General features: G+C 40.5%; 1 protein-coding gene across 4 annotated transcripts in view; it reads right to left on the reverse strand.

Moving 5' to 3' along the window:
• Positions 1 to 11,206: 11,206 nt before the first annotated feature.
• RNASEH2B (ribonuclease H2 subunit B) overlaps positions 11,207 to 27,182 on the reverse strand; it is a 44,807-nt gene continuing 28,831 nt past the window's right edge. For 2 of the 4 annotated variants that reach the window (XM_033051796.1, XM_033051795.1), the window contains exons 8-11: positions 24,282 to 24,360; positions 23,445 to 23,487; positions 18,404 to 18,484; positions 16,322 to 16,448 (exon numbers count right to left, since the gene is read on the reverse strand). In XM_033051796.1, the coding sequence (XP_032907687.1) occupies positions 16,341 to 16,448; positions 18,404 to 18,484; positions 23,445 to 23,487; positions 24,282 to 24,360 (311 nt within the window). In that variant the 3' untranslated portion in view covers positions 16,322 to 16,340. The other 2 variants (XM_033051798.2, XM_033051797.1) reach the window with 2 other exon arrangements.

Below are 27,182 nucleotides of genomic sequence, written 5' to 3' on the forward strand. Positions count from 1 at the left end.
GTTCTGTCACTCCTTGATGTCTGCACTGACCTATGTAAAAGTTTTGCCAATGACTTCTTCCTTTAGTGCTGCAGGCATTCCCAAGGTCAGACTCTATAAACAGCTCATGGTAGCTTGATTGCTCCTTGAAACAGTTTAGATCCTTCGTTGTAGGAGCTCCAGATAGGCAGCAGGCAGAAAGTCCTGATGCCATCTCACCTCTTCACTGTTCTGGGGAATGCAGAGATGAGTTTAGAGAGGAATGGAGTATTTGTGGTGAGGCTTATGGGCTCTGATGGTGCGGGAGAAACAAGAGACCTATTAATAGCATTATAGTGGATCAGAGAAATTCCTGTGTTATGGACCAGTTCAATGGGACCAGCAAGGAAGAGACCAGGAGTGGTTGGATGGCCACCATAAGGTGAATAAGCAACCAGCATCAGAAAGGAAGAACTGGACTCTCAGGAAGGAGATGTTCAACTCTAGTAGCCCAAGCTTCTAGCTCTTTCTTAGCTTTTATGCCTGGTTGTGCCATTTCATATGTGTTAAATGGAACAGACGCATTTGTGTCTTCTGGCATCTGGTGTTAATACTCCAATACCTCTGAGGGATATTCCAAAGAAGTTCTGCAAGCTCTTTCACTAGATATGAAAAAAGTGCTTGGCCTCCTTTTCTTGGAGGAATGTTGTGTCTGAATGCCACAAGGGGAGAAGATGAGGATGGCATAGTCACTAAATGCTTCAATTATTCCTGAAGGAAAGATCTTCCACCCCAAGGGTTGAAGAGGGATATCAGTTGTGAATCTTAGGAGTATTTTGCCTTCTTGGATACTCCATTTCTATTTCCTGTTCAAAGTGCCACTATAAATAGAGACTAGATGAATAAGCATTTGGATTATTTATGCTAATTATGAGAGTTGGTGGCTAAACTGCATTTCCTTGCAATGTTAAATCACCTGTGATCACGAGCATGAAGCCTCTCACACAGGACACCCAGCATGTCAGAGGGTCAGGCATCAGGACAAACACTGTAGCTCTAAACTGCAGGAGGACTCATTTGGGAGCAGGGAGCCTGCTGACAAGGCACCCCTCTGCTGTTTTGTGACCACCAGGTGATGAACAAGCTAGCAAGAGAAGAGGCCAGCTGGCTATCCTTTGAAAGAGGGGCCAGAGAGCACAGCAGAGTGGAGCTGCAGATGTGTGACTGGAGGGCAACAGGGCCCTGAGGGGGAAGCCAGATGTGGGACTTCCCTGCTCAGTCCAAGAGAGATGTGTGTGTGCACCAATGTCCTTTTGGCATTTCTGTGGTACAAAGCAGGCCGTGGGTGGAGGCAAGGGACTACAAACCTTCTGAGCTGAGAGGAGCTGCTTGAGTCCTTTGAGATGCTCTTTCCTCAGGAGAGCTGAATGACCTCCTTCCAGCTATCTCCCTCCTCCATATTATGGATATCAGATCTTACACTGGTAATGGGTGTACCTAAATTAAGACCACTGAGAATTATTGATTTTCCACTTGGGGAGGAGACTATCCATTAAACTGAAACAGGAAAAAAAATCCAAATTCACAATATTCAGCAGAATGAAACAATTAATTCTGTTTGACTGAAGAATTTTAAGTGACCCCAAACAAATGCTTTCTTTCTATTGCCTTGGGGCTTTAAAAAAGTCAAAGAAGGAAAGAAAGACAGCCAAAGGGGGAGGCTAGGTGTCCTAGCCAAAGCTATCAAGACAAACGCTGCCTTTCTCCTCACTTTGTGCCTGAAGGACTTCAAGAGTAATGCAGGGAGGTGGGAGGGCCTCTTGCCTGGGATGTGTAAAAATGGCTTCAAACTTTTCATTTGCCCAGTTGAGGCTAACGAACCTTCTAATGAGAAGATGAGAGGATGGACCCATGCTCCAGCATTGATATTTTTCCACTTTGTAAAAAGTGGTAAAGGCAGTAGATGTGAAATGAGGAGGACTTGAGACTGGAACTGAAGGAAGTGAGATCCAACTGCAGACAGCAAACACTCATCTTCTTTTGCCTGACACTGATAATGACCAAAAACCATAAATTAGTTAGGACAGCTTTGACCAGGATGCTGGGGAGAACATGCTGATGGTGGGAGGCCACTGACTGTTGGCTTTTGGCAAATCAAAGGTGTGCCCAGCTCATCTTGGAACTCATTCCTTTTATCAGTATTGCCGCAGGTCAAGCAGGATGCAGGACCAGCACAACATGGGAATTTAGTGAGCCTTTCAATATACAGTGTGATGGCACTGTACCTAGACCCACTGGCTGCTAACTGTGTCATTTACTTGGGCTGGTTGTTCTGCCAAGTCCACATAGGTCATCAGTAGAAAAGCAAATGCGTTTTCATTTTTTACAGACTTTCTTACATTTTGCTTCTATGGAAAATACATTTTTCTATCGTTTTGTACCCGGAAGTTTTCCTCCTACACATCATGAAGACAAATAAACAGCCCCACAATCCAGTCAGGGAGTTTAGCAAGCCTGATACTGTGCTATGTCAAACTGAGCCAGTCTTTTACATATGTTATATATTCACCTTTTCTCTGGCATCTGCATTGCACTTGGGAAAATACTCGCACGCAAAGGGATGGGCTCTGGGGAACGGAGAAACATTATCTAGCACGGGAATACTCAATTAATTTTCAGCAAGCAGCTTTTATAATGCATAACATACACTTAACATAATACACTTTGGTCTTGTGCCAGAGATTCTAAATGATTAGGCTGTATCAATTTACTCTTGAAACACTGATTAAAATCTCAAAACTTTCATAGCAAATGATGCATGAACCAGAATCTGAAATGTGATGATTGAAATATTGCAATGTCACAGATTCATCACACAGCCTTTCCAAATCCACTCTCAGTTTCAGTTGGCCCCTTAAATGTTCTACTCACACGTCTAGTGATCAGCTTTTTTCTCCTGTTCTGTCTCCCCCTCCCCGACCCTCTGCCTCTTGGAAAGATAATAGCCAGGCCTTAATTGAAGCAAACAAGTCATTAAAACAGTAATTTTGTAGATATTTGCAATGACAGACATTCATTCAGTGCCAAAGACAAGTAAAGAATTGAGGACTGGTTATTCCATGCACATTAGTTCTACCATAGACCAAATCAAAGTTAAACATCCTCCTCGTTTCTTACTGTGAGAAATTTCCACTGGGAACAGAATTTAAACACAGAAAACTGAAAAATGACTATTCAATTGTTGCCCTCTGAATGGAGCCTTAGCCTTGAAGGAGGTCTTAACAAATGGTGTCACAACTTCTCCAAAGAGAAGGAAGATTCTCATCTCCTGTTTCTTGGTGCACAGTCACAACTCATCATTTGTTGCAGATAAGAGAGGTCAAATCACCCTGATTATTTTTACAACCTCCCTGTGGGACAACCTTCATCAAAGTGTCACTGAAATGCACTTAGTTCTAACTGGAATACAGAAACTCTAGGCAGAATTGCCTGCTGCATGAAGCACTTTGTCCAAAAATAATGTCTGTCCTAGGAACTGTTGTACCAGAGCTTTTGTGAAATGATACTTTAGCAGCAAGCCAGCACCATAAATCTCATATTGAGTCTCGAATGCCTGTAAAGAGAAGTGCACTTGGAGTTCTTCAAACTGTCAGCTACAGGTCCCTTCCTTAGCTGTCAAACTGCAGTGTCTCTGGGGAGAAGTCATGTGTGATTCAGATAGTCTGACAGTGAGGATGTCCTGACCTGCTCTGGCAAATGACAGCACTCACCACCCTGAAGGGAGACATCTGAGCCTGGACTCATCCCATTTCACTTCAGGCCAAGTTGAGAGTCTTATTACACTAGGACTTTTTCCCACAGCCTTTAGAGAGAGGCACCACCAGACCCCTTGTTAACACTCAAATGAAGATGTCTTTTTGTCCCCAGTGACCCTGGAGGAAACCGCTCCTAAATTAAGTGTTCAATTCAATCCTAAAATGAGATGAGGTGGCCTGGACCAGGCAGCAGCCTGCTGTTGCTGCCTCCACATTAACTGCCAATGTGCTCCAGTCCAAGTCCAGTCTTGGCAGGCTTGGACCAACATACCAGGCCAAGCCTGGTATCACACTAACATCTAAGGATGCTAGGATCTGGGACTTTGGGGAGATGACCTCTGCTCCAACCACTTTAGGGACCATCTGAAGCAGGGAGAAGTCAGAGGGAGAAGCACATCATCATTTCAAGGTGCAGAGTAGATGCCTGGCTAGACCCAGAGGCTGTCCCCTGAGGGCTCCCCTCCTCCCAGCTGGCAGTGCTCTCTGCTGTGCTTTTGGCATGCTTGAACCTGTGTCCGGGAGCTTTCCTGGTCCATCACACGCCACCGTTAGGGGATAACTTCTGTGCTCTTTTCAGGGCTTTTACTCTGCTCCAGCTCCAACTGTATGTATGCAAGGACAAAAAAACCCCAACTGAATGAGATCATTTTTCTCTTCTCATCTCAGACATTCAGCCTGCTAGCCAGGGTTACTGGAATAAAGCAGGGAAGCTCTTTTTCCATAGCAAGCCATCTGGTTGACATAGACTCACACTGATGCTAATCTGTTGGTTTCTTTCTTTTTATTTTTTTTTTTTCCTGAGGAACACTTCATCTGCAGCTGTAAATTCAGACCTGCTCCCTCTGTGTGCGGAGCATTCATTTTGCACACATATTTATTACCACATTATGCCCCATTGTAGGTGTCAGGAAATCATTGTTATCCTTGGTGTGTCTACGTTGTTCTAATGTCAGGGATGTACTTTCAAATGGAAATGAAGCAATTATGTTTCACATGGGGAAACCTGACAGACGCATAGATTTTTACACCACTGGCAATGTTGCTGTCACAAAAGCAGACATTGTTCTCAGTGGACTGCCAAAGAAATATAATGTATTTCAAGAGCAAAGTGGGAGAGGGAGGGGAGCAAGAAGGGGGAATGTGGGGTAATTAACTGTGTGATTTGAGTTCATAGATCATGGAGCTGTTTAACTTCAAAATGCAGAAGCGACATGACAGTGAGACTACTTAACTCATCCTTGAAAAAGAGTTTTCCAGTAGCCTTTTAAAGTACAAATAAATCGTTTCAACACTATCTTCAACTCCTGGTTAAACCAGGATGCTACTGCATGTTTACTATTTGTAGCACTTGTTTAGGAATTGGTCTAATTAGCTACTAAGGCAAGAGCAAAGAGCCATGCTGGTTCAAAGTTTATTGAACATCAGCCCTCCAGCTGAGTTGGCCTGGTAATGTCCCCGGGACAGGGAGCTGGGGAATCCCTCACCTGGTGAGGAATGTGTGCTGCAGGTTGGTGCCATACATCCTCTAGGGCTGGGAACCTTCTGCTCGTCCCCCGTGGTTCTGTGGGTGTAAAGCAGAACACAGGGCCCATCTGGAGCCTCATGCAGCACAACCCACCTTCCCTCCTCCTTCTCCCACCTCCCCCCAGCTATTTCTGGTTTGTTGCAGGCTTTATTCAGCAGCCTTTTGTGTAACTCTCCTCTGCCCTTGGTCATTAGCTTCATACTACTCCCTCGGGTGTAATAGACCAACAGCAGTCCAAAGCCAGGAGCCAGTGAGCTCAGGCAAAGGGCTGTACTCGTGCCCAGTTGAAAGCAGCAGAAATCTGGGGCCCAAGGAAGAAAATATCTTTAAAAAATAGGTATTTAAAAATATTTCAATCAAATCCTCACATTTACAATAAAGTCTGTTAAGAAGCAGAGCAGTGTACATCATAAACCAAGCCTTCACTTTCTAAAAAGATAAAAAAGCACTTAGGATGCTTCAAGGAGAATTAATTTGCTTCATGGATATTTTAGATGGGCAAATCCTGCAGCACTGAATAAAACAAAATTTTTATAATTGAGATTGAGAGGAATAACTAATGATCAAGACTTCTGTAAGCCAAGAGCCACATGAAGATGGCTGAGAAAATGGGTCTTGCCTCAAGGAGCTCATACTAAAATACAAGGCACCACAAAAGCACTGAGATTGGGGAAAAGTAGAAATTTCTATCCTTCCTCCCCTCCATGAGGAAAAGCAGGTATGTTTATCATCCCAGGTCTCAATGGAGTTTTGAAGCAAGGGCAAAAGTGTAACCAGATTTTTGGATGCTAGTCAGGGTTTTTAAGCTCCTCCTCTGGCCATTCAGGTCACCCTCACCTATGTGAGATGGGAAAAAAGTCCACAGATGTTTGTTTGTGTCCAGCTGGCTGCAGATATCCTGTGTCTGCTGCTCCTAGAGATGCAGAGAAAAAACACTTATTGGCACCTGGACACTTCTGCTGAACATGAGACCCTACCCCCTCTCTGCAGCCCAAGAAGGCTCAGTGGGCAGATGTGTTTCTTGCCACAGCTCTTGGGCTGGGAAGCAGTGTTGATGTCATTTGCTTCAGGACATGAACTCTTCTTTTCCTGTCTTTCACCTCTTCCTGCCTACTCATCAATCCTGGTTGCAGGCTCTAGTTTTAATTCTTTTCCTGACTCCCCAGGGAAGGCATGTCTTGTTCAATGACACACTCATTCTTCTTCCTGTCTCATTTATTTCTTCCTCTGTCTCCTGCAGAAGATAAACCATATGAGACCTGGAAGCACTTCTTGAAGAGACTGAAGATCACTGGACAAACAAGTGCTGCTCTAACACCAGTAGATTAATACCACATAGCTCCATCAACAAGAGGGAAAAATCAGTGTCCCACAGATCAGGTGAGAAAAATGAACCAACAGACAAAAATTCTAGAGTTCCCTGTAGGTGCAGAAGGGGAATCAGTATCAGCATCAGCTGAGCTTTTGTCAAGCAAGGCCAGGGTGGAGGGACACATGACTTTTTTTGGCCCTCTGCAAATACATCTTTTACAACAACTTGGCAAAATGTTTCCTACGAATACTTGCAGTTGATAGGGTGCTGAAGGAGGTAAGCTAGTGACAGTGTCAGGACAGTGGGCCGCAAGCAATCCATGAAGCACAGCCAACCCCAGGTATAAAGAGCACAGGACATGCCAGGAAGCAACGGATGGCATGATGTGGGCTCAGTGTACTACTGATGGACACCCTCACCATCCACAATACTGTGCCCAGCAGGGGGAATGCAATTCTTGGATATTACACTGATCTTGAGTAGGATCCAGATTTTGAATGAAAGACTCCAATCTATTCAACTTTCCCTCCTGAAAAGTGACAGCTTGGGGTACAGACGGTGGTTATGTTCTCCACCTCACAAAGGAGGAAGAAAGCAAGCCCATCTCTTCCATAGAGGAGCTCCATAAATACAAGAGGTTTCTTGACATAGACAATAAGCCCTCTCTGCATCTTCCCTGCTTTGTTCCTGAGCTTGTATCCATCCAACTCTCCACTTGGGCAAACTCTCCACTTTGTCAGATGGGTCCCACCTGTCCCTAGCAGCTCTCAGTCCCCAGAGTGGGTTCCTTAATTGCGAATGTCTGATTCCTGTTGGCACCAGATTTACAGCCAGGTGTTTACCCATGAAAGTTCTGTTCCTTCCAAGCCCTTACCTTCCCTTATGGAGACTAGATATTGTAAGCATAATGACTTAGGTTATCTCAACCAAAAAACACACTGTTTACACACACTGTTAGCTTAAGCTCAGTGCTTCCAAACCAGAATTCAAGTACAGAATTCAGATACACAACTCCCTTTCTGCCCAATAGGATTTGTGTGGCTACACTTTGGCAGAGTTGAAAATACTCACACACACATGGAACAGAACACATGGACACAAGTATGAGGACATCTGAGAATGTCACTGTAGTTATTCTGTAAGCCCACTGGGACAGATACCTCATCTCTCAGTGGCTTCTAAGCCAAGTAGACTCTTTTGCACACTGTAATAATAAACAGTTTTCTATGAAGAATTGCTGAAAAAGCCCCTGGCAAACTGCACCAAAAATCTTTCTGGTCCTTGCAAGTGCTACTGGCAAACTCATTTCTATGGTGGTTTTCTCTTAAAAGCGTCCAGTAACATTTTTTTCTTGTCATGGAGTAGCATGACCATTCTAATGAGTTACTGCTTTTTAGTAGTTGCCTGCTTCCTAGTGGTTTACACATACCACTGGCACAAGTAAAGAACATTTAAAGCATGACTTCCAGAAAAAATAAGAGCATGGAAAAGTGCTGAACCATGGTCCTCTTTGCCTCCCTATGCTAGTCAAGCTCTCTCTTCTCTCTGCCCTTCCTATCTTGACTCGTTTATTTCCAGTCCTATCAGAGTGACAGAATTGTTGGGGTTGGAAGTGCCCTCTGGATCATTTAGTCCAACTTCTCTGCCCAGGCAGTGTCACTTGCAGCAGGTTACACAGACGTGCATCCAGGTGAGTTTTGAATATCTCCAGAACAGGAGACTCCACAACCTTCCTGGGCAGCCTTTGATCCCCCTTTCTCCCCCATATTTTCCTGCAACAAAAACCCCCCAAACAAACCAACAACAAAGCCTCTGATCTCTGTAGATCATATGGTCCATGCTGCTTGTCACTAACCAATAGTCCTGTAAGGGAAATGCTTAAGTCAGGCACATGCATTCAGGCATATGCATTCCACTTGCTTCGGAAATAAAACCACAGCAAATAATCCTCCCTGAAGGTCTCCTCTCTGCCAAAGCTGCACTCTAACCAATGGGCTGGGAAAAAGGTACATAGCACTCACTCTCACTACAGTTCTGTCATGGCACATCCATTACAGATTTCACAGAATTATAGAATAGCCCATATTGGAAGGAACTTCAAAACTTTGTCTGGTACAATCAGTTTCATGGAAAAAGAGCCTAGATGAGATTATCTAGCACCCCGTTCAATTGCATCTCAAAAACCTCCAGTGATGGAGACTCTACCACAACCAGTGAAAGGTTCTTCCACAGAATGATAATTCCTAACGTAAACAATTTCTCTTTATGTTACAACAAAAGCTCTCCCAGTGCAACTCATACTTGTTTTTTGCTACTCCTTTCCATGCAAACTCTGCAAGGAGACAGCCACAATTCTCTTCTGGAATGTGTCTCTGCAGCACCAGTAGTTGATGTAAGCAGTACCCACTCATTAGGAGCCTTTAGGCACTGGGGGAACCAAGATATTTTGAAATACAAAAAAGGGTGTGGTCCAGTAGTTGCACCATCAAGAGATGATTTGAAGGGACGTGATGTTGGGGGAGGAAATTGAAGTCAGGAGAAAGGTGAAACACGAAAGGAGTTGCAGACAAGCTGCCAAATGCCATCTGCTCCTGTCTGGAGATGATGATGTGAGCTCTGCAAAGGGCATGACATTTGGGGTTCTACCTCATAAGGAAGAAGCAGCAGGATTGAGTTCAGTGCTGCTGCATGTGCATCTGGAGGAAACATGCTGATAACAGCAGCCTGATCTCTGTATCCAGCGTGTCCACTCAGGTGGCACCAGATCCTTGGCAAGGCCATATTGTGACTGGTGTAATAAAGGTAGAGAAATTCAGCAGAAATTAAATACAGTCTTTTTCATTTGTGCCAGCATTGCTGTCACTGCCTTCACGTCCAGCCTCACAGTGGTCTCTTTCCACATTCACTTCATCAGTTTCTTTTCCACTATTTCCATCTTCACTGCCTACTTTTCCTTCATTTTCAACATTGCCTTTTTTATTTGAGCCAGCATTGCTGCCTTCTTCTTAATTTCCATCTTCATTGTTGTCTCTATAACTTTTCTGCTCAGCTTCTTCAGCGTAGGATTGACTACAAGAGCAGAAAGTATGTCAGGTTGGGTTTTTTTTTTACTTTCCCCCAACTGAATCAACTCTGAACTGTTTTGGAAGAACCAGTAACAATGCCAGCTTGCACAAGGAATTCAAGAGGAAGTGGTGATGATTCCATTCACAACTTGGGCTGCAGAGAGCTCTGATTTTGGCTTCATGAATGTGTATTCCTGTTCTGAAACAGTTTGCTCAGTTGGCCTAAAGTCAAGGGGAGATGGGGCTATAACTAATTGTCATATTCTGAAAAACAATCAGGTCCTCAGATTGAAAAGAGAAAGGGGGAAACAATGACCATAATCTCAAATCAGCAGCCAAATTTTAAAGCAGAATTTTTCAGCTTCCTAATTACCTTCCTCCTTCAAAAATTGATGAGTCTCACTGGGGCATTGTTTGACCTGGCACACCATTGCTTGCTTTGCAAATCTCAGGGTACACAGTGCACTTTAAAAGGGAACTTTGGAAAAATTAGGGCAATTTGCAATGTGACAGACCCTAAAAGACAACAGTTGTGCACAGAGAGGGTACTAGAGAGTTCAGCTTGGACACCTGAGCTATAGAAGCTCTTTTAGAATGTAAAGCAATGTGCTGTTTTCCTCAGTCTTTGCAATGCCTTGCGAGATTACTTCTTTGAATTAAGAAGTGTAAATGCTACCTCATATTTAAATAGATATTGCCCTATTGCTTTGTTGTTAGCACTGGTACTTCTCTTCAGATAAGTGCTGGTGAGTGATGGGTATATGGAATGGTACAAACCTTACTTCTGTTCTTGTTCGGTTTCATTAATGCCAATAAACCAACTTGACAGCTAAACAAAATACCCATCACCTTTGCTTTGCCCCTTGTTGTCTGGATTTTATAAATTAAATGGTTGTAACTATCCTAACAGCCTTGAAGCCTCATGTCAGCACTTATAATATCAGGGTGATACCGGGATAATGTTTTGGCAGAAGAACAGCTTTTCCTCTGTGTTTTATTAACTGTCTGCTATTAAAAAAACATTGTTTATCAGTTCTGTGTCAGTCTGTGATGAAGCACCTATATATCTCATATGTGATGGTGAAGAATGCAAAATATGTAAAAAGTTACACAAATAATCACATCATTCTCTTCACCTTCACTATCTTCATCCCACCATCGCTCAAGGTTCATCACCATGTTCACAAAAATGAATATATCCAGAGTATGCAGGTCAGCAACTCTATGTACACAGAGATGGGTTCTCTTTAGAACACCATTACAGCAAGGTCCTCAGGTATCAGCCTAATTGCATCACTGAACTTGATGAACTTCATGAACTTCTAGATTCGTATTTATATCAGGATTCATTATTTCCTCTGACTCAGTCCAAGAATTACTGACTACCCCATGGAGGGTAGCAGCATCAGTAGCCTGACTGCACTGCACTTTTCTTTGCATTTCTCTGTTATACTAGTGAAAAAATAATCAACAAATTATTTCAAAGGCATTTATTTCTTTCTTGTACATGAATTAAAAATAAAATCTTACAAAAATATGAGACCATATACTGAAATATAGCATCATAATTCATATATCAAGCATTTTTTAATGTAAGCTAGAAAAATAGAAATTTCATTTTGGACCCATACAATATTCTTGCAGTATTTCTAAAAACAATGTTAAAATAAATATTTTTTTCCATAAAAATGGGAAGTGCACATTGTTTCACCAGACTAACAAAAATAATTCAGTGCAAATTCCTAAAACAGGTTTTCAGACTACATTTCCTTTCATATGTGATTTCTAAACAGTTAGCAGTTCAGGTTTTTCATATTCTGAATCAGAGATGAGCAGAATCGATTGAAATGAAAGTTGAATAAGCTATTGCCTCTGTCTTGGAATTTAGTTTTTAGCAAGGTCATAATAAACTCTTCTTGGAGCTCTTAGGCAAAATTTGCTAGAGTTGTAAAATAATGTAAAATATTTCTTTACGTTTTACCTAGAACACTTCAAATATATTCAAGCTTTACCAAGCATTTTGGTCATTTGCTGCAGGCACCTGTGAACTGGGGTCACAGCTGGAATTTACAGAAGTAAACATTCATTCTTATTCATTAAAATCTTGTCAATTATTAACTTTAAAAAGTTCTCTAGCAAAGAGTTACATATTAATAGTGGTTTGAAATACAGGTATTTAAGTTAAGAACATCAGACTGCATATGACACAAATCACTTCAGGATCTCATTAGCATCCACTTTCCCCATTTTTCATGTAGACTCAGGCTGACATTTTGGTTGAAGCTCACTCCATAGAAAGTGTCACTTACATTAATAAAAAAAAAAAGGATAATTAAGTCTTTTTTTTTTAACCTGAACAATTACATAGGTTTTGGGTTAGTTCTTTACATAAAATGCATATGTTCTTTTATACGTGCTTGTAAGGCTTCAATCCCTTAGAGTAAAAGAAGTAAAATTAAAAAAGCCAGTTCCTCCATCTGCCCTTCTGAACACACAACCTACCCAAAGCATTAGCACTTAAGAGTCAGACTGTCTACACAATCTCAGCTAGGTGACACCTTCTGTAAAACAGGTCATGTTAGACAAAATCATGTAAATCAAACTCAGTGAAATTATTTTTTAAAATTGTAAATGTCCTAAAAAGAGTCAACATTGGGTTTTTTCCATTTTGATTGATTTTATGACTGAACATTGGACTTCTCATGCAAAAAGGTCACTTTCCTGAATTTGGATAGATTTTGAAAAAGAAAGAACACAATTGCATAGAACATCCTATACAAACATATTCTGCTATACAGTTTCTAAAACTTGTAATTATGGTCACTAAAAGCATGCATTCTATTAAAAAAGTGAGTAAAAAAAAATTTCATAGAAAATCAAGTATTTTAAGTCTTGCTCAAGGATGCAGTTGGTCTGACCTTGCAAAATGCTTGGGCAGGTGCTTAATTTTAAGCATATGAGTCATTGTGCCAAGAGAGATTTTATGGTGAACACTAATGCACAAATACTAGACTGGCTCTTCCACTTCAAGATAAGCATGGACCTAAGTGCTTTGCTGGATATGGATCAGGATGCTCAGCACCTAACAGGGCTGCAGGCACCGATCCAGCAAAGCACTTACCCACATGAACAACACGGCTGACTTCAGGATCACTGCTCATGTGCTTAACATTAGGCATGCTTGTAAGTGCTTTCCTGGAAGGGCCCGATAGACCAATAGTGTGTAAGCTATAAAATTTGAAGCACTGTATGTTTAACACACCGCATATTTAACAATGCTAATCTGCTGAGATTTGCTTTTTCTTGGAACAGGGCATGTCCGATGTCAAGAATTTGTTTTTCAGAAAGTGCGTAACAAAAACCTTCAAAAGCAGCTTTGTGATTATGGCAAGTTGCAATAATATAAGCAAGTCTCCTTATGCTCCTTTCATTTCTTCTTTGCACGTCTTTTCTCAGGCATCTACAAAGGAAAGAAAAAACCCTAGTCAAAAACATTAATTTATTCAAATAACCACCCATGCATTTAATTTTGCTCCAATAAGCATCTGATGCAATTGAACACCTGAAAACAAGCACACTGAACCCTTTGAGATTTCAGATCTGAATTCAAATTCTGCCTACAACGCCACCTCTTCCACTGAAAATATTCAAATCATCAATCACTTCTACAAATATAACTAAGTTTTATTACCTAAGACTGAAAATGTTGTGCCAGTTTGACCCTTACATATCCCTAAATCAGTGCTTGTATTTCCATGTTTTCTATGCCCAGTGATGTCAGCCCATTTGCTATGCAAAGTCTAAAAAAGTGAAAATTTAAGAGCTGTTTAATTCCAGATAAACAACTATAAAAGCATCACAGCTCATCAGATATTTACATGAACATGTAGAGATGTCATATTAACCCAGAAAAAGAAATAAGTAAGACCACATTTCTATAATAGTCCTGGCATATTGCTCCATACTATGCTAACCAAGGAAGAAATAGCAAAGCAGCACTTCATAATGACCTACTGCTACTGCTGGCCAGGCAGGGTAACGATATTTAAATCCTTATTGTGGTAGGAAATATTGTTTTATGCACTTGGCACCATATGCTCTTCATAACTTCTTACAGCTACATGTCGAGGAAGTTTCGAAGTTACTAAATGTATTTCATGTTTTCCTAAAGGGGAAAAGAGTTTTTGTTTTCATGTGAAAGCTCTAATGGTTTTTGGAAATGGCTTATATTTTTGTCATGCACAAATTCCCACTCAACCAAAAGCACAGTCACTAATAAAATTACTACTGTGGTAAGTTACAGCATAGCTGACAGCTGAAGTCGAGATGTGGCACAAAAGCAAAATGCATCCTGACAGATGAAGAACTCTAGACTTAGTTCTTGAGCACAGCAGCAGATGTGTGTATAGATCAAGGAAAAAAAAACAACCTGGTACCCCAGATCGTAAGTGAGCACAAAGGCCTCTCATCTCTCTCAGATTTGTTCTCTCTCTGTCCCAAATTCTGACCAGAGAAACTGGGACCTTTTTGTAGAAGGTTCTTGAACAGTTCAGTCAATGAAAATATACATTTGGAAAATTTATTTCATAAAACTTTTGAACTGTTAAAACCCAACCTCCTTAAACTAGCATATTTAAATATCCAGATTTTCTACCATGTATCTGTTCTGCCCCATAGTTCCTAATATAATTCTCTCCCATTCTTGGTTGTCCAACAAGCACCCATCCCATACTTGTCTCCTTTCTCAGCATCTTCTAGTGCTCAGGGCTAGTAGCTTTTCATTAATAGATACACAACTCCCTTATTCTACCAAAAGACTCCCTAACTTGTTGCTTACTGCACAGAACTTCTCCATTAACATGACAGAACGTGCCTGCTCTTTTTCTTTTTTTCCCCCCATGGCATTATCCTATATTTTTGATGGGTGTTTTTCAAAATAGCCATCACTTCTGCATCTCTTCCACTCAGATGAACTTGGGAGGTTGAATGTTTTCCGAAATTTAACCCTTCCATTTTAGAACCGCAATTGCTCATTCTGGGCTCATCAAACACTATTTATTATCAGAGATAATAATTCTGTAGATTTCAAGTACTTTTCTCTCTGTCTGGAATTCCAACCATGTCGACCCCATGCATTTGCAAACTACATCTGACTTTTAGTAAAAAAAAACAGTTTGAAAGGCATACAAAACCCAACAACTACAAACACAGAACACACAGCAAGGCTTCTCTTTCATTTCTGGTTGGAAGAGAGTGCCACAGAGCTTTTTAACCTAACAAGACATCATTGTAATCCAAGGGTTGCAAAGGACAGCAAATTTGAAGTGGAAAAATTGTACAGTTACTCAAAAAGTGGGAATTCCTAACTTCTCTGAAACTCATATTATCAAGGGATACAGGCAGATTATCTACTGAGCTGAAGTAGCAAAGGCTGGTGTGTATTAACAGTGTCTTTCAAAAACACACATTGTAGTTAATTCACAGTAATGACTCAGTACAACTGGTGAATGACATTGAGTATTGTGCAGAACTGGCCAAATCTGTACAAATGATCCCAGTGACTCCATCTCTTTTTCAATTCTGTAACTGAGGGAAGCCACAACATCAGCTATCCCTCTAAATACTCAGGTATACTCTGTAATGATGGAAGAACACAGAAGAGAATGGGTAGATCATTTTAAGTAACAGTCCTACCTTGTGCAAAACTTTGTAAAACTAAAAACTAAACCTTATCTAAGACATTCATATTTAAGCTTTTGAATCCAACGCCAAACGGGCTTCTTTAAAAAAAGCCCCACCCATTCCTGTCTTTAAATCAAAATTTCCCTGATTATTTTCATAAGGATCTCTTGACCTTGGAACTAAACATAAAAATATCCCTATATTGCTATGTGCTAAGAGATTTATCACGTAAAGCCAAAGAGATGCCAGAACTCTTTAAGGATTAAAATTTATACACAGGAAAATACCAAAAACACTTAAAAATGTGTTGAAACTCAACCTAACCCTTGAAGCATACAGCAAGCACAGCAAACACAAGTTTGTTACACAAAGCACTTTATTGCATGACATGTACACTGACATTCATTGCCATTTCTTTCCAACATACTGAAAACAACCCAAAGTCCAATACAGAGAATATCTTTGCCTCGATAAAACGCCACCAATGAGAACACTTACATCAGAACTTATATTTGGGTCAAAATAAAAATGCAATTATGCCATCCTACTCTGGTGTATTACTGGGTAAAAAACTTCAGAAAGTTGGAAAAAAAGCTCCTTATGAATTAAAAAAAAAAAATCATCAAAGATAAAGAAGTTTTCAGCCTAGAATGAAAGATAATGGAGAAAATTCTGCGATGGGCTTGACTGGGCTTGCTCTGGAAGGAGCAGCAGCACAATATGGCATCCTGATAAGCCTTGTTTCTAGCTCACAGCACCAGGTTAATGGATCTGATCCAGGCTGGAATATCTGATACCATGGTACTGCCTCGTCCCACTAAGCCCAACAGCTCTGTGCCCTGCCAACTCACAGACCTCTCCATTACACTCCACCATGTACCCAGACATGGCCTGCATACACTATACTAACAAAAAACTCCAGGAGACATCTTTAGCTTAACATAAAAATAACCACTGTATAAAATTCTTTCAAGAACAAGTCTTTATTTTGATGTTTTAGGTTTGGAGCTGAAGAAAGCAGAAATGGATTTCATTCCACTCTTATCAACTTTGGCCAGAGCCTTCTGTGCTGCAGACATCTTGGTGTTTGCCTGTGAGTGAAATGATAAACAGGAACAGTTAAACAGCATCTCCATAGGGGGGAAACAGATGCTACAAACTCCTAAATACAGAAGTCAAGCAATAAGTTGAATTGCTTTTTTAGTATACAGCCGTAAAGATAATGTTATGCAGGCTTTGAATTGTAGGAGAAAAACATTAAAAAACAAATTCAAGATTATTCAAACTGAAGAATACTTGTCATGAATTACTTAACCTCAAACAAAGACAGAAAACCAACTACAAGGACAAGGAAGTGAAACATCTCTCCTTTCTGCAGAATGAGGTATCCCAAATCAAACATTTACTTTGGGATAATCCCTGAGTGTACATTAAGAGGAATAATGCATGCAATAGAACAGATGCATTCTGTACCCTCCAACTCAATCTCATGATTATGCTGTCAGCAGGCTGAATTACAGACCTGCATTACAGATGATGAATAATTCACACTGATTTACTATCAAAGACTCTATGCACAGTGAAATAAAGGGAAAAGAGATGGAAGAACTAGGAATGAAAAGGTAACTAATGTTTGCAAAGCACTTTTGAGGCCACTGGGACAACTTCCCAGACTTCTACACCTAAAACACATTTTATGAACCACATTTTATACAGCTGACCTCTTTTCTTTCTTGTATTTTAATGTGCTATGTTTTAAATCTCTAGCTGCTTTCCCTATTAAGAAAACTTTGCATTAACCTTTCTTTATGACACTCCTCAGTCTGCAGGGCTTCCCAATAACCGTACTTGGGATCAGCTAGATGGTTATGGATATGATGGAGAGAGGCAACAACTGTATGATTACCTGTGGTACTCTACAAAAAAAAACCACTGCCAAAGTATTTTAAAAAGAGTAGTATACTGTAGAGAGTCCAAGGGCTATCTTTTCTTTCCCAGTTTCTCTCATAAATGTGCATTATTATTTCAGAAGTAAATCATACTTAATGTTAAAATGAATTATCTCTCCTCCATTTATTTCTATCTTTATGCTAAGTTCAAAAGCCATAGCATATAATGTGGGGAGGGGGGGAAACACATGTATTTTAAACTATTTATTGCCTTCTCTTATGGGGCAATCCTCTCACTTTCAAACTAGAATGTGCAATGAGTACAAAAAAAATCTGGGGTTTTGGGGGGAGGAAGGAATGCATCTGCCACCAGCTGCTTCTCTTTGCAAAGGGATAACGAGTAGTCAGCATTAGACTGAAGGTCACAAGACCAGCACAGTGGGCCTTTTCAGTTCCCCATGGATTGGAGGAAGATTCATTTTCTTTCAATGTTCAGAGAAATAAGCCAGTACAAGCCTCACAGCTTTGGCAGACACAGAGAGGATCTATTTCTTTTCACATCTCTGTTGCTCTCCTAGGAATAGTACAGTGGCAGGCACCGCTGGACTCAGATTTGGATTGGCCTCCAAACATGCGTTGGAGCTGGGAATCAGTAAGTTCTGTGTTGATTTAACTTCATTAAGTTGACATAAGTAAGTGTATAAGCAATATTTCTAGGTAAAAATAAAGCCTGTCCTAGCATCCTTTGGAATTTAAGTAAATGCTGCCATCTTCGTTTCTTTTTTGAGTAACTGATATTTAGCAGTTGCTATCACTAAGCCATAAGATTTCCCATCTAAAGATCCAAAGAGCTTTGCAAACACTAGCTAAGCACCTTAACACGTGTGTCTGAGACTGTGAGGCTCACTGGAATGTGGACTGGTGAAATACAGCCCAGCAGTAACAGTACAAAACAGTTCAGAATAGGAAATTAAAACTGTCAAAGTCACATTAAGCCTGAAAGAAAAGTTCAAAGAGATATAATTACAGATGTCAGACAATTTTGTATATGTTTCGTATTTGTGATATGTTTTGAAGGAGAAAGTTAAGCACTCTGTGCTAGTATTTGCTATTAATCTACACTTCAGCAAAACATGTATGAATGCAAGGTTGCTTACCTTTTTTGTTTTCAGATTGTCGCTGTTAAATTTAGTATAGTCTTCTTGTGGTTCCACAGGGACATCTGACAATTTCCTTTTCTGAAATGTTAGAGTGAGGAAGTTGCTCTGTCAACCACTTTTATGATGTACACACATGGAAGTTCAAAGTTTTGGCTTTAAAATGTAACCATAGCACCAAAACAGGACTGGCAATCAACTGAAGAATCTGCAGCAAGAGTGGAAGATTTCTGTCTGCAATTGTCTTCTCTACATGTGAATATAAACCATCTTTACAGCATTCAGAAGACAGCATTCAGTGTCAGGGGAAGCATTTTCTTCCTAGCCTTCTGAAGAATGACTGTTAGAAATCAGCCATGCTTGTGACACTGGTGTCAGTCTATTTAGAGAACTTTCTGGAGCAGCTGTTGAGAGTTAGTGCCTAACAGTCAAGGAACCGTGGTGCTCATGATCTCAGGAACCTGAGCAGCAACTCCAGTGCTGTAGCTATCAGCCAACACAAGTGGATCACTATCTAGTCTGTTGTCTGCTCACAGCCTTTAGAATTAATTAGTTTCTACAGGCTGGCAACAGTGACTCCACTGACTGCTTAATCACTTGAATCCCACAGTGTATTAAGAAGTTTGACTCTGCATGTGCTGTGTGCCTTCTAACTGCAGAAATAATGCACATGAACGATTCTCGGCACTTCATGTGATCAGGCTGTAAAAATGAATATTTCTTTCCATAAACTGTGAGCATGTGTTTAGTTTAAAGGTGAAAACTTTCTGGTATGTTTCCAAAAGGGAAAAAAAGACTATGTAGTATTTTACAACACTGTATTTTTATTATTATTATATATCTGATATTACTACCCTGTCCTTAATATCCTGTGAAATCTAGACCATGGCCTTCCCAGGTTTTGTGCCAAAGAGAGTGATTTTGCAAGCAACTTGGATGGTACCACACATTTTAAGATACTGTTTTATTCATTCTGTTTATGGTGCTTGTGATATCTCTCTCTCCCCCCACATCCCTCTCTCTTTGGCACAGAAGCCAGGTCTGCAGCCTAGATTTCTCAGCTCTTAGAACCAGATCCAACTGCAGCCTTTTCTTTTGAATTCAATGGAATCTGGATCAACCTCTTTAGGAGGCTGTTTACTGTGTTATGATTACATTTTCAAATGACAATCTAATGAAGAATTACTTTTCTCCTCTTTTTGGAATCTGATGAACAAGTTTTTAAAACTTACAACAAAAATGTTTGCATTTCAGCAAAACATTTGCTGTTTAGCTGTAGCAAAGCCCACATATTCTTTGTAAATGTCTCTCATCATCTGCCAATGGCCAGACTCCCTGCGCTGACAAACTGGACAGTGTGATGATTACAACACAAGATCAACGGCTTACAATTAATACAAAGAACATGCAATTTTGATTTCATCATTAAATCACAAAGTCCAGGCTGTACCCAGTTTGTTCTGGTTCAAGAAAGAGAATGTGTCGTTGCTTTTCAGCTGATCACTGAAGTTTCTACACCTCTCCTCCATTCAGAGTTTAACATAATGTCCAAATATGCAATTATTTTTCCAAAATAGGAAATGCAGGTTAGAACCTTTTTATTTTGCAATAACAACATATTGTGTCTGTTAATACACCTTGCCCTCACAAAATGTCAATACAAGTGATTAAAAATGGTCTGAGGAAGACTGGAAGTTTCCACGTATAACCCTACCTTGCTCCTCTGAGATTGTGAAATAAAGGAGTATTTTAATCTCTGAACTTGCAAAGACTTAAACACAGAAACATCACACACACCCTGGTCAGTGCTCTGGAAATGAATCAGATCTTCAGCAAGATCTCACTGCCCAACAACTGAACAGTTCTAAGCCTCATTTCCTCTGCAACCAAACTGCTGAAATAAAACTATTTTTAAAAATAGATTCTCAGAACTATCCCAACGGTATAAAAGCTATTCGTACACAATATGGAATGTACATCACATGCAGTTTAATACAGTTGTTTTAACATGCTTGTATAGCTAATGACTATCAGTTGGCTCCTGATGTGAGCTTAATATTTCTTACAACACATAAAGATAATTCTTAACTGAATCAAAGGGCCAAGTAACTGTACAGCCAGAACAACTGTCCAGCCACATGGAAATAACATATCTATGGATATCCACTGGAGAATAAATGCTATTAATAACAGTAGGGCTCAATTATTCCTCTATGTGCTAGCTGACATGCTGCTAAACAGAACGGTCACTGAACCAGCCAGAAATGAGGTTATTTTAGACTTTGTTTCAGTAAGTAGCAGTGACACTGCAGGAAAGGCCAGCGTGGTAATCTCGTTTCAGTAGACATAGGCTGCCCAGTTCAAATTAAGTGGAAAGGATAATCAAAAGTGGGGTTATTGGTTTTAAGGGGGCAAATGCAGCAAACCATACGCTTTACTTGTCTAAGGCAAAGCAAAGGGACTTGATGTGTGAGGAGGACACTTGGAAGGTAAGCGGAAAAGACGGAAGAAGTGATTTTGGATCTTTTACTTCAAACAAGATGAAAATCTTGGAGGAAAGAGCTTCTCAGACTAAACATTATAAATGCGGCTCCTTCCACCATCCCCTCCCATCCATCTCCCAAAAAGTCCAACTGACACTAGGTGTAAGCAGAATTCTGCAATGGATGGGGGAAAAAAAGACTGGGGGAAAAGAAATATTTTTAAAAGAGATTGGTTTAGGGGTCAGGTAATAGGGGACTAAGTGAGAATTGCCAAAAAGTCAAGCTGAGTTAAACCTTGGAAAGGAAATTAAACAGTACAAGGTTGTTTAGCCACAGAGGCAAAAACGGAATTAAAAAAGAGAAAGTGAAGCTGCTATACTGTAGGGATTGGATAGATATTAAAGTTAACCTATGTGTGGACCCAAAATGGAAGAACTCCTTCGCCTCAGTAAATCATTTTCAATAAAGATGAAGAGGGACAGAAGAGAGAATAGAAATCACTCTATTCAAGATAGAAGTAAAGCTCAATATGCTGATCCAGCTGGAAGACTGCATCAGAAATTACAAGATGAGAGCCAGAACCTGGCATATGTTCTATCAGGCAGGGACCACATTAGTGCAGAATAGCCAATGACCCATGTCTAACGTAAGAAGGAAGAAAAAGTGATAGTAGGACTCAGGAGAAGAGAGTGGGGATAAGAGTGGAAGAAGGAAGAATAATTACAGAGTAAATGAAACATAGAATCATAGAGTAATTTGGGTTTGAAGGGACCTTTAAAGATCACCTAGTTCCAACCCTCCTGCCATGGGCAGGGACATCTTCCACTAGACCAGATGGTTCAGAGCCCCATCCCACCTGGCCTTGAACACTGACAGGGAAGGGAGTTCACAACATCTCTGGGCAACCTGTGCCAGCGCCTCACCACCTTCACATCTAATTTAAACTGAACCTCTCTCTCAGCTTCAGGTCATTGCCCCTTGTCCTGCCACTACACGCCCTTATAAAAAGTTTTTCCCCAGCTGTCCTGTAGCCCCCCCAAGGCACTGGAAGGTGCTCTAAGTCTCCCTGGAACCTTCTCTTCTCCAGGCTGATCAGCCCCAACTCTCTCAGCCTGTCTCAGCCTAAAATCTAAGCAAGGTAATAATGCCTACTAACTTGTCTTTATTTTTCTCAAATATAACACATTTTCTGGCGACAGAATGCGAAGGATTGCCAGAGGATTTGATGTGGTGCCACTTATGCAACTGCAATTACAGAAAACAAAACTGTGTAAGAAGTTTAAGGTAGGTGGGAAACTGGGAAAAAGGGAAACAAAGGCAAATAATGCAGAAAGGGATGTCATCAGATCAGATGGAGACTACTAGTTAATTACTAATTAAAGACAGTAATAGAATGCTAACATCTGCTGAATGTACACTACTGAGTAGAATTACAAACACGTAAAGAGCTTTTAACCCTGTGAAAAAAAGTCAGAGAACCTTAAAGACTGCAAACATTAAAACCAGATTAAATGTACAGAAGTAAAAAGTTATGTACACATAAACTAACTGTATGAATTTCTTATAAATCTGAGAACTGATCAAATAAAAACTGCAGTGGGAAAAAAACGCAACTGTGTGTCTTAACTATTCACAGCATGACAGAGAGCTATCTGATAACACATCAATAGAGGCAAATGGGATTCTATTCTGCAATGGGACAAAGTATTTCTAGTTAAAACAAGAAGGGAAGAATGCCTCATTGTATGAGTAAAGGTTTTATCTGAAATAATGACACATTTTTCTGGTCACCTGCTTTGAAAAAACTGAATTCTTCTTGGAATAGGTGTAAAGAAATGTTTCCACATGAGGGAATGGAGAACCCATCTTCCACATCCAAACTGGTTTCTCAAAATGAAAACACAAAGCATATATGTTTTCCCTTTACACATTGAAAGAACTAATGTTAGGGAGGGAAAGGAGCCATTCCAGTTTCAAAAAACAATGATAAAGTCAGCACAAAAAGGCAGGGGAATAAATTGGCCATGAATAAATTCAAGGTGGAATTTACAGAAAGGTTTCTGAGCATCAGAGGAATGAGGTTATAGAATACTCTTCCAAGAGAAGTAATGGAAATAAAAAATCCTAATGAGACTTACAGTGAAGAATGGTCAGTGTATGAGAGATTATCTAACATGGTTGACTGGAAATCCATGACCCAGGAGGTCCCCTTCAGGGTCCTCATAAATTATATATAAAAGAAAACCTATGAGGTCATATTGTCCCACCAACCTCAATAAAACTAAATAAGCAAAACATGTATGAAAAAGACCACAACCATAAAATATACCTCTTTTTCCTTCTTCTTTTTTAAACAGGAAAACCAACCAAAATACTCCTTATTAAAAAAAAATACAAGTTACCTGGTAAATATCTTGTGTAGTTTTAGACTGGCTTCTCACAAGGCCACCTTACTTAATGTATTGTACCCACTGTTTGGTCTGGTCCAGTTTCAATAATAACTCAGAAAAATTAACTTACAATACAACATATCAATCAATATCTTAATGTTCTCCTACCTTCAGTGGTGGGTCTGGTACTGGGCTTGTAAGTTCTGGGAGCCTGCAGAACAAAAGATTTTAAATTAAAGATTATGACAGATGAATTGCACAACCTAAAGTTTGGAAATCTGCCTTCAAGAAAACTGGTTTGGTTATCAGCTGCTCATACATGGCAAGCACTTGCAAAAAAACCACAGCTCATGGACTGTATTTCTGACTTGTGAAACTGCTCAGCTATGGAGCTTCAAGCTGTGAATGGCACACTTTTCCAAAGGCAACCGTAAGAGAAGCCTTTGAACAGAACTGAACTGATAAGTAGGTGCAGAGTCCCAGTGATGATCCAAGCCAAGTCTGCTGCTGGCAGGGAACACCAGGATGAGGATGTTAGTTCACCTTTCAGATTTAAATACAAACTAACACAGGTGAGATAAGTAAGACAAACACAAGCAGAACTGAGTGAAGCGGGAAAAGGAAAAAGGACTGGGGATGAAGACTCAATTCCTGGCTCTGCTGTTTGTGCTTGACAATTCTGGACAAACTGCTTTTTTGGATTTTCTTCCCACTTGCTTTAAAATAGGATACATTAGTCAGGGTTGCATCATGCAATGTTGGTAACAGACATATCTGACTTTTATATTACATCTCCTTCAGCTCACAGTCCTTAACACCATAGGAAAGCCAAAAAAACCCCCATAATCTACATTTGAAAAATCACGTTTAATTGTGTGGCAAATATAATCTCATTGTGTCATTCACTGCAACCTTGATGAACAAATTTCTGTATTCAAAAGAAATTATCAAATGGACATTAATCCATGCTATGTAAAGCTAAAAGCTAAATGGAACAATACTTACCCCAAGTATTTTAACAACTCCTTACTCAGATCTTCAGGAATATACTCTGATATTAACCCATGGGCATAGCGTATATAGTCTTCAGGACGAGGCCAGGGAGTGCGAAGGAGGAGAAAAAGAACATTCATGTTACACTGTCATGTTGCTTTAGCCGTGTACACTACCATGAGGCACATGGTGAAATCAATAGTAACAGACTCCTAATGGATACACTGTGATGCTTCTCTGTGTTGAGTAGTTTATGTTATATGACACTTAGAGGTTTATTTAAAAAGTAAAGACTTACTACACTCACTTTGTCAGCACATGTTATTAATATCTGCTGCATGTACTGTACAAAAGCTGTTCACTTTCTGAGAGTACTAGATATCATGTATTTTTCCGAAGAAATTAAATTTTAAAAACCTGCAAAAGTAAAAAGCTGACTCAACAGAACATGCAATCATTAATTTTAAAGCATCTGGATCTTACAATTATTTGGCAAGGGCTTCAGTACTAAAGAACATTTTCTGGCTTCAACTGAAAACAATTAGATGAGACAATGAGTCTATTTCAAAGTCTTGTACTTAATTTTCAGTACTTTATAGAAAATGCCAAGGCCTATCTAAACATCACTGGCAGGATAGGATAATTATCTGTGGAAATATGAACTACTAGAAGCTGTTTTCAGTACAGGGCACTCCTGCTAGAAATGTTTTTCTGAGAGACTGGGGAAAAAAAGTGACCCTTTTATAACATGAAGTCCTAAACCAGATCTTTTCCGGTCACGTTCTACACAAGCACTTACTGATCGTGGGCTGGACTTTTTAAACTTGTTGTTGTTGAGGCTGCTAGGGAGTACAGTAATTTCACGAATACAAGCCGCAGCAATTTGACAAAAATTTTGGTGGAAACCTGGAAGTGCGGCTAATACTCGGGGGCGGCTAATATGTGAATAATTTTCTGACATTTACAACCCCAGACGTGCCAGCCAGGGCGCCGAGCCAAGCGCCTGCCAGTAAAAGCCGGCATTACGCGATTGTTACAGTGTGAACAGCGTTGTCCTGGCTCCCTGCAGGCAGCACGGGGGGCGGGGAGAGAGGTGGGAGAGCTCTCTTCTTCCCTCCTCTGCTGCAGCCCGGGGGAGAGACGGGGGGACCCCGTGCCGCCATTGCCGCGGCTCGGGGAGGAGGGGGGGGGGGCTCTGCCCCCACCCTCCGCCGCCGTGGCGGGAGCAGGGGGTGCTCTGTGCCCGGCCGGCGCCGCGGCGTGAGCGGGGCACGCTCTCCGTGCCCGGCTGGCGCGGTGGCGGGAGCGGGGCCGGGGCGAGCGAACCCAGAGGCGGCGGCCAGCCCCGAGCGGCACCACCGAGCTGGGCCACCTGGCCCCGTCAGCAGCCCCTAGCGGGCCGAGCCTGCACAGCCTTAGTTGAGCCAGTAAACCCCCCGCCATGCCGCCGTTCTGTTAGTATTTGGCAACTTTGTTGCACGCGGGTCCTCGCTGCAAACCACAGAGCGGCTTATATTCAGGTGTGGCTTATTTATGGACAAAGAACGAAATATTTGCCAACACCCAGAGATGCGGCTTATACTCAGTGCGGCTTGTATTCGTGAATTTACTGTAACTGCACCCATGCACAGAAAGCATTTGCCAGACAGATATTAAGTTTAAATCTCACCTCTGAATTCCAACTTCAACAGACCTGTTTATTTGCTCATATGCCTAGATATGCAGAGTTCAGAAGCACGTGGCACACCAATCTTAAGGTGGCAAAGAACTACTACTTTAGTGCCAGTGATAAATGCATTTATTATTTTTCCCCATCTTCTCTTTTTTTAACCTGAAAAGTGCAATGCAAACTGTCATTGAAAGAGAAACCATTAACAAACTGACAGCAGCATATGCATTTCAATTATACTGATAATAAATTCTATCACTTATCTGCACTTCTCCTTCCTTCACTGCCTAGACTGATCAAAGATTTTTTACTCTCTAAGCATCATGAGACTCTCAATCTCTTTAAGGTCAGGAGAGAACAAGAAATAATTCCAACCCAAGACAATTTCATCTCAGCACTTAATATGTCCAATTTTTTCAATAAGAAAAATAATCCTATAATTTCACTCTTTGCATTATGACACTGAATGAAGCAGTCCAAGTCAACTGCTATTATTTCATACTAAATACAAAATCCATTCCCTTTGCATTTCTCACTCGAAGCAAACTTCACTGACTTCCTTTACCAATTTAAAAAACCACTATTTGCCTCCTACAGAGTCTGTGTTCTTACGCCAGCCTATCTTTGTTACTAACCTTTTGTCAAACATCAGGAATACTTGCACACCTCCCTTCTTTGTCTTCTGAATGAAGTGTTCAAGTCCCACATGATAAACCTCCCCTACTTCCCTATTCGCTCTCATTATATCCTCTCCTATTTTTGCCTTAACATCTGTAGATGCTAACTACATATACCTACCTATTTTTAAGGTACTCAAATTTCATAATATCCTTATGAAAGCAATTCTCTACAGAAATAAATTGCACTGTCACAGCAATAAAAGAATCAGACAAGAAAATTAGTCTTATTAGAAATAGGTGTTGAGTAATGTCCACTTGACTTCCTGTCATTCACCTTGCCCCATGCAGTGGGACTACCTCCAAAACTCACCTACTTTGAACCCAGCATTCCCAATTTCAATGCTGCTCTCTAGAATATGAAAACTCAAGGTTTTTAAAAAGACTATTTCATGTCACTATAAATTAAGAGCAAGGTGGAAAAAAAACCACTACAGATGAAATATTTAATTATAAATTTCAGAAAAAAGTATTTAAGCATAATCAAGATGGTTGTTGCCAGGACACTTTCCCTTTTTTTAAAAAAAGTAGGGGTCAGGAAAAAGATTAAAAGCTACTGTGAAGTTA

Source organism: Catharus ustulatus, chromosome 2 (assembly GCF_009819885.2).
Source record: "Catharus ustulatus isolate bCatUst1 chromosome 2, bCatUst1.pri.v2, whole genome shotgun sequence".
NCBI lineage: Eukaryota > Metazoa > Chordata > Aves > Passeriformes > Turdidae > Catharus > Catharus ustulatus.